The sequence below is a fragment of the Artemia franciscana genome, chromosome 6, assembly GCF_032884065.1.
Source record: "Artemia franciscana chromosome 6, ASM3288406v1, whole genome shotgun sequence".
Taxonomy (NCBI): domain Eukaryota; kingdom Metazoa; phylum Arthropoda; class Branchiopoda; order Anostraca; family Artemiidae; genus Artemia; species Artemia franciscana.
The window spans coordinates 6,387,649-6,399,837 of record NC_088868.1 but is presented as its reverse complement, the minus strand read 5'-3'; the positions used below and the strand labels follow the sequence as shown (position 1 = coordinate 6,399,837).

The window sequence follows — 12,189 nt, the reverse complement described above, 5'->3', positions numbered from 1 at the left end:
AAAAAACTAAAAAAAAACTAAAAAAAGGTAAAAATCTAATAACTAAAAAAAAACTGAAAAAAATAAAAAAAGGCAAAAACTACAAAAAAAATAAAAACTAATAAAAAACTAAAAAAGCTAAAAAACTAAAAAAAACTAAAAAAAACTAAAAAAAGGTAAAAAACTAAAAAAAACTAAAAACTAAAAAAGAAAAAAACTAAAAAAAGGAAAAAACTGAAAAATAAAAGAGAAAAAGAAAACTAAAAAAATATGAATAAATATATATAAAAATAAGTTGTTTGTGGGTTATGTCTGTCTGTCTGTCTGTCGAGTGACGTCGTGTTTGTCCGCATATGACGTCTGAATTATTTCACACTAATACAAAAGAAGAAAAAAAACTAAAAAAGGTAAAAACTACAAAAAAAACTAAAAAGAAAAAAAACTAAAAAAGCTAAAAAACTAAAAAAAACTAAAAAAAGGTAAAAAACTAAAAACCAAAAAAAACTGAAAAAACTAAAAAAAGGCAAAAACTAAAAAAAAACTAAAAACTAATAAAAAAACTAAAAAAGCTAAAAAACTAAAAAAAACTAAAAAAAACTAAAAAAAGGTAAAAAACAAAAAAAAACTAAAAACTAAAAAAGAAAAACTAAAAAAAGGAAAAAACTGAAAAATAAGAGAAAAAGAAAACTAAAAAAATATTAATAAATATAAAAAATATAAATATAAATATAATATAAATTAGCAATCAACAAAGCACCGAGACACAAATGACGACCGGGACACAGGGAGTATAAATGACGACCAGGACATAAGTAAAAAAAAAAACTAAAAAAACTAAAAAAATGGTAAAAACTACAAAAAAACTAAAAACTAATAAAAAAACTAAAAAATCTAAAAATCTAAATAAACTAAAAAAGAAAAAAAAGAAAAAAGGAAAAAAATAAAGGAGAAAAACAAAACTAAAAAACGAATGTATATACAGACCGGGACACCGGGATACAAATGACGACCGGGACACAGGGAATATAAATGACGACCGGGACACAGGGACACAACTACAATGGGGACGCCGGGGGGCACAGGGGGATATAAATGACGACCGGGACACCGGGACACAAGGAATATAAATGACGCCCGGACACTCAAAGAGAAATCACAGACTGGAACACCGGGACACAAATGACGACCGGGACACAGGGAATATAAATGACGACCGGGACACAGGGACATAACTACAAAGGGGACGCCGGGGTGCACAGGGGGATATATAAATGACGATGGCGACTCAGGGAATGGTCGATTAGCAATCACCATCAACAAAGCTCAAGAGCAATCATTAGAATCATGAGGTATAGATCTGAATACGGATTGTTTTCCCATGGACCATTATATGTTGCATGTTCAAGAGTCGGTAAACCTGACAATCTATTTATATGCACAGACAATGGGACAGCAAAGAATGTTGTATATTCGCAAGTTTTACGTAGTTAAAAAAATATATATATATATATATATATATATATATATATATATATATATATATATATATATATATATATATATATATATATATATATATATATATATATATATATATCTATATTCACAGGTGGGACATAGGGACACAACTACAATGGCGCATAACTAATATGGCGCGTAACGACTTACGCGCGCGGGGGGGCTTGGGGGGGGCGCGAAGCGCCCCCACCAACTAGGTGTTGGGGTGGCGCGAAGCGCCACCCCAACAGCTAGTATATATATATATATATATATATATATATATATATATATATATATATATATATATATATATCTATATTCACAGGTGGGACATAGGGACACAACTACAATGGCGCGTAACTAATATGGCGCGTAACGACTTACGCGCGCGGGGGGGCTTGGGGGGGGGGGGCGCGAAGCGCCCCCACCAACTAGGTGTTGGGGTGGCGCGAAGCGCCACCCCAACAGCTAGTATATATATAAAAATGTAGTGTCTGTCCTATCTTTACCGTTACACTATTACACGTTATTACCGTTAGACGAGCTCAAAAAATTGAGGCTCTTTTTAAATTTTATTAAATTGCTTAAAATGTAAAAACTGGTGCGTGCACAAATATTTCAATATATTTAGATAATGGATTAAAGCAATTCGAACATCTTAAAACAGAAAACCAAAAGTTTGAAGTTCAGTCTATATATATAAAAATGTAGTGTCTGTCCTTACACTATCTTTACCGTTTCACCATTACACGTTATTACCGTTACACGAGCTCAAAAAATTGAGGCTCTTTTCAAATTTTATTAAATTGCTTAAAATGTAAAAAACTGGTGGTTGCAGAAATATTACAATATATTAAGATAATGGATTAAAGCAATTCGAACACCTTAAAACAAAAAACCAAAAGTTTGAAGTTCAGTCTATATATATGAAAATGCAGTGTCTGTACTTACACTATCTTTACCGTTACACCGTCACACGTTATTACCGTTACACGAGCTCAAAAAATTGAGGCTCTTTTTAAATTTTATTAAATTGTTTAAAATGTAAAAAACTGGTGGTTGCACAAATATTTCAATATATTTTGGCAATGGATTAAAGCAATTCGAAAGCCTTAATAGAGATAGGAAAAAAAGAAGATGTGTCGCTATATTACAAAAGCAATGCGTGTATAATTATCCTACAATGTCACCAAAAAGGCAACACCAGAGCAACGCAAAACCAGACTTGCGGCTCAAAGAGAAAGGGCCTGATTAGGATTCTAATTTACGTCATCAATTCGATCCAAAAATGACATAGCGTTGCCGGGACCTAGAACACAAGGGACAATGAGAATCTATATATATAGAAGCCTGCCACGTGCCATGCTGAAGCCCAGTGGTAAAAACGCCCGGACCCAGCACTGTCTGTGGTTCATTTCAACATAGTTCAAAGATCTTGAAAAAACTTTTCATACAAAAAATAGAAACTTTAACTCTCTAAGCAAACAAAACAAGCCAATCTTTTTCCAAATGTCCTAAATTTAACATAAACACTGTTCTCAAACGAACCAAATCTAGTCACATGAGTTTCTTCTAACAAACTTCATCTCCAGCATCTTATTCCTTTTGAAACAATGGATAATCTCCATTATCTAGAATTCACCCAATAAGTTACCAAAGTTTAAATATACCACTGAAAGGATCAATGGCTCAAATAGTTTTCCTCTAGTATGAGTACTTTTATAAAAAGATAAATTAAAACTAAAATAAAAATTTCTAATAGATATCATGTGCAAGAGGTTAGTCTAAAGTTGAAGTTTTTTGATGAAGGGATAAACCAGAAACCTCAATTAGACATTTAATGCACAATTTATATTCGAAAGTTAGTTTTTTTTTCAAATATGAGTCCGTTGATGATAATTTAAACCAGAATGGGAAGTATAGCGTTTCTTACATGTTTCACATTCATAAGGTTTTTCTCCAGTGTGACTTCTTTGATGGTAAGATAAACTGGCACTGTAAATATAACGTTTCTTACACACATCACATTCAAAAGGTTTTTCTCCAGTGTGAGCTTTTTTATGGCGATTTAAATCAGAACTCCCTGCAAAACATTTTTTACATATTTCACATTTAAAAGGTTTTTCTCCAGTATGATTTCTCTGATGAAGAGATAAACTGGAACTTGAAGTAAAACTTTTTTTGCATATTTCACATTTATAAGGTTTTTCTCCAGTATGAGTTCTTTGATGATATGACAGGCCGAAGCCAGAATTATAGCGTTTTTTACATATTTCACATTCGTAAAGTTTTCCTGCAGTTTTTTGTTCTCCGTGAGTTCTTTTATGATATGACAAACTGGAACTGGAAGGATAACGTTTCTCACACATATCACATTCAAAAGGTTTTTCTCCAGTATAACTTCTTTGATGTAAGGTAAAATTATACCTTGAAGCAAAACGCTTTTTGCATCTTTCACATTCAAAAGGTTTTTTCCCAGAATGAGTTTTCCGATGAAGAGATAAACCGGAGCTTGAAATAAAACTTTTTGCGCAAATTTCACATTTATAAGGTTTCTCCCCAGTATGGGTTCTTTGATGACGAGTCAATTCATAATTGTGACCAAACACCTTATCGCAAATATCACACCTAAAAGGTTTATGAGTCGTCACATGTGCATAATAAGCTCTATCAGTTGAGAAACTTTTAGTACATACTTTGCACTTATATGTGTCTTCTCTTGGCATTGATTTCAACAGATTGGCCTTATGTTCTATTGATAATACAGGGTTCTCATTTCCAAAAATAATTTGTTGATCATTTGAGGATGTATCTTCAGCTTCTAAAAAATGCACAAAAAATCACATAAAAATCCACACAAAGCCAACTTTTTTATGATACAAAATTTTGATTGCCATAAAATTTCAATGTGGTATTTCATTGATGAATCAAGCGTTTGAAAACGAGAAAAACTCATGAAACAAATAAATTTAGTAATATAGTTTAGCCAAAAATATCATGTTTCAATAGTAACACAAAAGTTTAAAACTTGTTTTGAAAAAGACCTGTTTAGAGGAAAATTTTTGCTCTTTCATGCTGACTCAAATATAATATCAATCATTTCAGCTTTTCTTAATACTTAAATCATACTTATAATGAAAAAAAATGTTAATTTTGAAAACAGTACAAATTGGAAGCAAATGGGAATAAAAAGTCTACCATTGGAATCACCATAGAAAAAAAAAATTAACCCGAGATTTCCATTCCATCATATTTTAACAACAGAAAATTTGATTTTAGCCTTTATATCACTAATGTGTACTTTTCTATTAAATAAAAAAGAAAAGAAAAAAGGAAATAGTCGCACTGCATAAAATCGATTTACTTTATTGTTCTAGGTGAAGGCCTGCAAATTTTGTTCAAGAGGTTTTTAACAATATCTATTCTTATGATATAATTTTTATTCGGATCCAGTGCCTCTTCGAGTGGTTTCAGTCTATTTTTCTAACTCCAAAAATCTGTTTTCAGAACCACATTTTATTTTTAAAACGACTCAAAGTTTTCCAATTAAATAGTTTCTCTTAAGATGTTTTAAAGTTTTGGTTACCATGGGCCGTGGTTTGTTTTTTATTAGCAACAGCTAACAATGGAACCGCGTTCGAAAGAAACGATTAGATAGAAAAATACTGTAAGTATATGCTCTGTCCGAATCAAATAATTATGTTATTATCTTGCATCTATAGATTACATCCAAATGTAAATATACTTGCATCACTGAACTCAATAGTTTCATATCTTTGCCTTCATAAGTCAGAACTATGATAAACTTAAAATTTTCAAGAGGAAGGATCTACAAATGCTCTTAAAAAAGGATAATTTTGATTTTTCAAGGATTTTCAGTCAGTTTTCTGTGTATGCATGAAAAAAAAACAAAGTGCACTAAATTAAAAAATACAACTTAACAGACAGACAGAATCAAGTAACAAAATGATCCCAGCATTAGTGTCTTAAGTTAAACTATTAAAGCAAGAGGAGAGAAGAAAAAATATTCTAAAAATTTAATACGGACCAACAGAAAATAAAAAGGCAAGGACCATAGCAAGGATTGATGTGACTCAATAGCAGCCAGAACTCTGAGAAACCGAGTCTTGGTAACAATGGATACATCAAGATATTTGAATATTGATGCTTATTAAAAATATACAAATTCATCAAGATTAATGTAACTCAGTAAAAGTTTCGAGCCTAAGAAAAATTTGCCAAATTTTTGAAGAAGGGGGAGGGGGCAAACGACCAAAAAACCAAAAAAAAGTGATCTTAATGAAAATCATAACAACAGGTTCAGCATATCAAACAAAACTTAACTGTAGAGGTTCAAGATCCTATATACAAAATATGGGATTTTGTAATTTTTTTGCCAGAAGCAAAATCCCGGATGTTTGTTTATTTGTTGTTTTTTTCCCAGGGGCAATCGTATCGAACCAGTTACCCTAGAAGATCAGGAAAGGGCTCATTTTAACGGAAATTAAGGGTTCTAATGCCATTTGTGAGTGACCAAAAATATTAGAGAGTAGCTAGCCCCCCTCCCATGTTCATTTTTCCCAAAGTTGTCTGATAAAATTTTTTAGATAACCATTTTATGAAAGAAAAAAAGAACTTCAAAATATCTAGTAACTATGTTTCTGAGGATGATTTACCCCTAACAGCTCCCGGAAGAAGGGGTACAAGCTATAAAATTTACCCATTATTTATATAAAATTGGCCGTCGGGATGTAGAAAGATACTTTTCCGGGAGAGATTTTCTATTGGGACACAGGGCATTTTCTAGCGCACGAGGGGGAGGGGGTACTTGAGAGGATCTTTCCACGGGGAATTTTCAGTGAGGGAAAGGATTTACCATTGAGGGGAGGCTGAATTTTCAGAGATTATTCAAACAAGATCAGAAACTAAACAAACACAAGGTTTTTTTTTCAGCTGACAGTAAAGAGCAGAATTAGAAATTAGGACATCTCAAAACTAAGCTCTTTATCCTGAAGTTATTTTTTTAGAACTTACTTATTATTCTAATTAAACGACCCTTATGCTTCATAAGTCATTCTTAAATTTTTAGAACAGAAAGTCGATCTTTGCCTGATATCCCTTAAAGAGGATTAAATGAAACAAAATTTCAACTGAAAATAAGAAGCAGCAATAAAACATAAAACCAACAAAAATTGTCCCGTATATGAGGGGTACTTCTCCCTCCTCAATCCCTCGACCGTTTAACTAAAGCTTTTTAGCTGAAGCTTCTTATACCAGTTCAACAACCCTTGTGTTTCTAGAAGCCGTTATTAAAGAATTGGGTCAAAAAGTAAAGCTTTAGGGTAAAGAGAGAGAAAGATTTAGGAGGGGGGAGGGGGCAAACCTTAGACAAAGATTAGTGTTTTTTTTTTCGTTTTAATGCTCTTTACTTACAGTTGAAAAATTTGTTTTGTTGTTTTTATTTCTGTTAGTTTTTTCAAATAAAGTCGGGATCCCCCCTCAATAGACCCCCCCCCCCCACAAACACACACACAAATCCCTCCTTGGCGATTTCCTCACATGTATAATTCTTTCGGACAATGTCGTCCTAGCTGTAAATCCCACCGTAAAAATTTTCTTCGGAAAAATTCACCTGGAAAAGTCGTCATAGCCTACATTCATATGAAAAAAGACTGTTTGTTTTTTAAATTTCTTTATTTCTAATCGATTTCCAAATCATGCAGTAAATGGAGGAAACGCGATCCAGCTTGGAAAACTGTTTCCGGAAATATTTCCTAATAGAAAAGTACTCATGCAGGAAACTCCTCATGGAGAATTTAACCCATAAACGCACAACGTGTTTTGATTTAATTCAACATTCCCTGACAGACTCACCTAAATGCCCTTCGTCTTTTTGAAAAGTAAAGGTCAAAACACGAATACGTTTATCAATAACATTAGTATATCTAAACAATGAATGAATTCCCTAAGGTACAGCTCTTCCTGAGGGCTATTAGGGGGACCTTTTAACAATACTGAAGAAAATAGAAGTAACAAAATTTTGATTGGATGATTTTTTGGGAAATAATGGGTATAGAAATGGGGGGAGGGGACTGGTTGCCCTAAAATCACCTTCAATCTTAAAAACGGCACTATAACTTCCAATTTCCAATAAATGATCCTCATCCGAAGTTTAATTGACCACCCGTTCCATAAAAAACTTTTGTGCACAAAACCATAACTACAACCCTTGCTCCAGGGCTCCAGGGGGTCGTGTCAGCCCTGGAGGTATTGTTATATATTCTTTGGACCATTTTAACCAAAATAGCTATCTCAAAGTTTTAATCAGTTATGTTTGGGGAAAAACGGCGTTGGGGGAGGGGAGATAGTCGCCTTTCCTCATTTTTGAATATTACAATAGAACTAAAACTTTCAATTTCCAATAAATGAGACTCCTCTAAAGTTTATTTGACCAACCCTTCCATAAAAACCTTATATACCCCCTTGGTTTACAACCTTTATACCCAGGCCCTGGGGTTTGCTTCAACCTCTAGGGCCTTGTTATATGGTCTTCAGATTATTTATAATAAGATGGCTATTTCTAAATTTCTCCCGTATGTATTTGGAGAAAAGGGGACATGGGGCAGGGGGGCTAGTTGCCCTCCAACCACTTTCGACTCTTAAAAAGGGCACCTGGAGTTTTTGATTTGAAATCCAATTAGCCCTCTCCGAAGTTTATAATATAATATATAGTAATGGGCAACTAGAATAACTTATAGCCCTTGCCCTGTGAGCTGTGGGAAAGGGGCGGGGGGCTGTCAAACCAATAATATAAATACTGGACGTTCAAACATGTTGAACAAAATGGCTATCTTAGAATTTTGATTGAATTTATTTGAACGAATGATTGATATAGTGGGGGGGGATCTGGCTATCCTCCAATCACTTTTGACTATTAAAGAGGGCACTAGAAATTTCGATTCGCAATTGAATAAGCCCCTTTACAAGTTTCTAGACAATAACAGACGAGTTTTGAACGAAACCTATCAAGAAATAAAAAAAATTCAAATTTTAAAGTTTATTCATTAAGAATACTTACTATCTGTTTTATTTTTAACAGCAAAATGAATTGCAAAAATATACATTTGGGCAATAGATTTGGGCAAAAATATACATAGGCAGCACAATAGTGCTGCTGAGTTAAGATTAATATGGGCGCAAGTTATTAATTTTTTTTCTCCAAGGCACTTCGCATAGAAGGAGTATTTGTAAAAACTTTGAAAATAATGAATTTAATGGGAAATTGAAAATTTTCGTACCCTTTTTGAAGACACAGAAGTGAATAGAAGGCAGCAATCATCCCCATTCCACCCCCATGAATTCCTCAAACACGCCCAATCAACATTTTGCGATAGCCCTTTTGTTCAGCATAATTGAGAACCCCAAGGGCGTCGAGGCAAGGGCTATAAGTTATGCTATTCGCCCGTTGATTACACATAGTATTTGCAATTGAGAAAGGTGGGCAAGTTTGAACTTCAGTATCCGAAAAGAGAAAGGACATTCAGGTGAACCTTTCAGAGAATTAAATTAAAAAAAAAACAACTTTTTTAAACGAAAGTAAGGAGCAACATTAAAACTTAAAACGAACAGAAATTACTCCGTATATGAAAGGGGCTTTTTCCTCATCAACGCCCCGCTCTTTACGCTAAAGTTTGACTCTTTCTCTTAACTCTACTTTTTAAAACAGTAAGAAACTAAAACGTACAAAAAACAGAAGCAACAAAAAACATTAATTAATGAAAAAATTTCGAATATTTCAACTCCACATCCGTGAGCCTTCATGAACGGGGAAAAAAAGAAAAAAACTACTTTGAAAGTTTGGAAGTTTTTCCTACTTTGGAAGTTTTATGAAGATCTGAGTTTTATTTATTAGTTTTGCCTTTTGTTCCTTTTTTCTGTTTCGTTTGTGTCGTTCTTTTTCTTTTTCTTTGGATGATTAACACAGTTTTTTTCCGGTGGCAAAGGCTCCCGGATGTGGAATCAAAACGTTGGAATTTTTTCTTATTAATTAATGATTTGTTGTTGCTTTTTTTAGCACGTTTTAGTACGCCTGTCACTACTTTATTTAAATTAAACCCATTTTTTTTCTCTCATAAACTCTCTCTTGTAATACTTCTGTTACTACAACTACTGCTAAACTGAAGCTATGGGTATTAAGGTGAAGGTTTCGAGGAATGTTAAGGCAGATGTTCAAATAAATCAAAAACAAATTATGCGCATGTAGACTGTCGAAAGAGTGTAATAGCAATATCTCAGGAACGGCTTACATTTTTAAGTTGGAACTTTCAGGGTATGTTGTTGCGGATTTTAAAATAACCAAAAAGTACTATGTCTTTTTTATTAGCACTGCTACTACGATTCCTGTAACTAATGAGATTAAGTGTATTAAGGTGAAACTTTTATGGAACATTTTGGGGGAAAATCAATTAAACAAAAACAAACTGTATACATGCAGGTTTTCAAATGGGCATATAAACAATATCATAGGCATCAAAGCGCTACCATGGAAAATTTAAAGGAACACATTCAATACGGAAACTAAAGGCTTAGTGCCCTTTTGAAGAGTCAAAGTATTTGGAAGGCAGGCAGCCTCCCTCTCAAGCCCATTAACTCTCAAAATTAATTTTTAGAATTAATTTAATTCTCATTAAATACATTAATTCTCACATCCAGTCAAAATTTTGATCAGCAGGTAAGCAGGCTTTGGTAACAGGAAGAGTAGGGAATTAAATCAAGAGTGAGTACACAGTTGGAAAAAAGCGATTGACCAATGTAAGAGTTTACAGTGATTATGTCGAATACATTTACAGTGAATTATATACAGTGTGTTATTTACAATGACTGCAGTGAAGGATTTACATTTCTTAGATCGTTTTTCATTTGATTGAAATATTAGCAAGATTAGAGCTCTTCAATTTTGTTAATTGAACCCATTTTTTTTAATTTAAAATTATGTTTCATGATTTGAAATTATGTTTCGTGATGTATAATTGCGCATCAGCTACTATAGAGGGGAAATGGACAATTTTGTCTGGCTGGAGGGGCATATGCTTCAAAGACTGCATTAATTATGCCCATTTATTATTGGAAATCTTGACTAAACATTCAAGTTTCGTCTAAAATTTTAATTACAATCCAAGATTTAATTATTTGAGTTCTTAAGCAGAAAAAACGAAACAGTGAGGCACTACGAATAAATTTGCTTTTATTGATATGTACAATCTAACAGCAAGAAATGGGGGTTTATAGGCAGGGGCGTCATTTGGGGGGGGGGGGGGTCAGGGTGGGCAAATGCCCACCCCAGATTTTTCAGGGGGCCCAAGCTTCCACCACAAAGGGCCCTTTGCCGGCCATAATAATCCATTATGTCCAACATAATCCATTCTGTCCAATTGATTTGAAATTACTGCACGCTTATTACTTTCGCCGACGTATTGTTTACTTAAATAAGAAAGTTTCTCGCTGAGGAGGGCCAGCCTTTAGTCTGGTTGAATTTTCCACTTTCAGTTTAATCACTTAACCTCGTTGATTATGATCTTTGATGTTATAATTAATCTTAGAGGTCAGTGTGGCTGAGTTCCAAATTGGGCTACAGTACATTTCCATGCAACACACGGGTGCTGAAAATGAGTTTTTACTTAGAATATTCGATTAATGTGCTGCCAAAACTCGCATTTTTTCTTACGTGAAAGTTGGGGGGGGGGAGGGCAAAATGGAGTTCATGCCCACCCCAAGATTTGGCCCAAATGGAGCCTCTGTTTACAGGGCGGGTACTCCCTTCACATCTATGTTAGAACTGGGCATGATCTAAAAAAACGATCAGAAATTAAATAGAACCAATGAGAGGGCTATCCCTTCCTCAAACTTTTGCTCTTTAGAGCTAGATTACAGAGCTCTTTGATTTCGTTGGTTGAACCCTTTTTTTTGTAGCATAGTAATAAATCACAGCATAACTCAATTACTGGTAAATTTTTGAACTTCCAGGATCTTTTAACTGGCGCCCCTCCTCTCCGAAGAAAAAATCTAAATACACCACTGCGATTGAATCAGACCATCAAAGTTTAACAAGAAAGTGAAAATAAGACCAACACATTCGCTATATGAACTGTTTTTTTTTTCAAGGTTTTGGTTTGATCAAGAAATTGCTATGTCCTAATCATTCCAGTTTCCAAAAAGAACTTGTCCAATGCATATGCTTACACAAATTCGACCATTAGAGAAAGATTTTATGGTCTATTAATTTTTAGCCATCCACTAAAAATATATTCCGGCTTTTGCTACATTTCCCAATGAAGATGGGGGTGCAAAATTTCGTTTTGGCAGACAAATTTTGGAGAAGTACATAAAAAGCTTACCATCGTTTATGTTAATATTTGGCTCCTGTTTAACAGTGTGGCAATCAGCCTGAAGATTGTCAGAGACATCTGAAGGTAAGTTTAAATAATGACCCGGCTCTTTGGGTAGTAAAATAGGATTTGTACATCCAAACACGTTTTCGTCTTCATTGGACGGTTCTTCTTCAAGTTCTAAAGAAAATTTAGGATGAATGTACCTTAGAAATCAGGGAGTAAAGACTTGGTAAGGTTTTAAAATATAATTTTAAAACACAAAGAGTCTTGCAAGACTGGCTGAAAGATTGCCTATTTGTTTTTGGGCTTTCCATTCTGTTTA

At 33.8% G+C, this 12,189-nt stretch overlaps 1 protein-coding gene across 1 annotated transcript in view; it reads right to left on the bottom strand.

Moving 5' to 3' along the window:
- Positions 1 to 1,957: 1,957 nt before the first annotated feature.
- The window catches only part of LOC136028433 (zinc finger protein 664-like), an 11,922-nt gene continuing 1,690 nt past the window's right edge, over positions 1,958 to 12,189 (bottom strand). Inside the window, exons 2-3 of the mRNA XM_065706276.1 lie at positions 11,874 to 12,070; positions 1,958 to 4,300 (exon numbers count right to left, since the gene is read on the bottom strand). Of these exons, the coding sequence (XP_065562348.1) occupies positions 3,354 to 4,300; positions 11,874 to 12,070 (1,144 nt within the window). The 3' untranslated portion in view covers positions 1,958 to 3,353. The remainder of the gene's footprint in view (positions 4,301 to 11,873; positions 12,071 to 12,189) is intronic.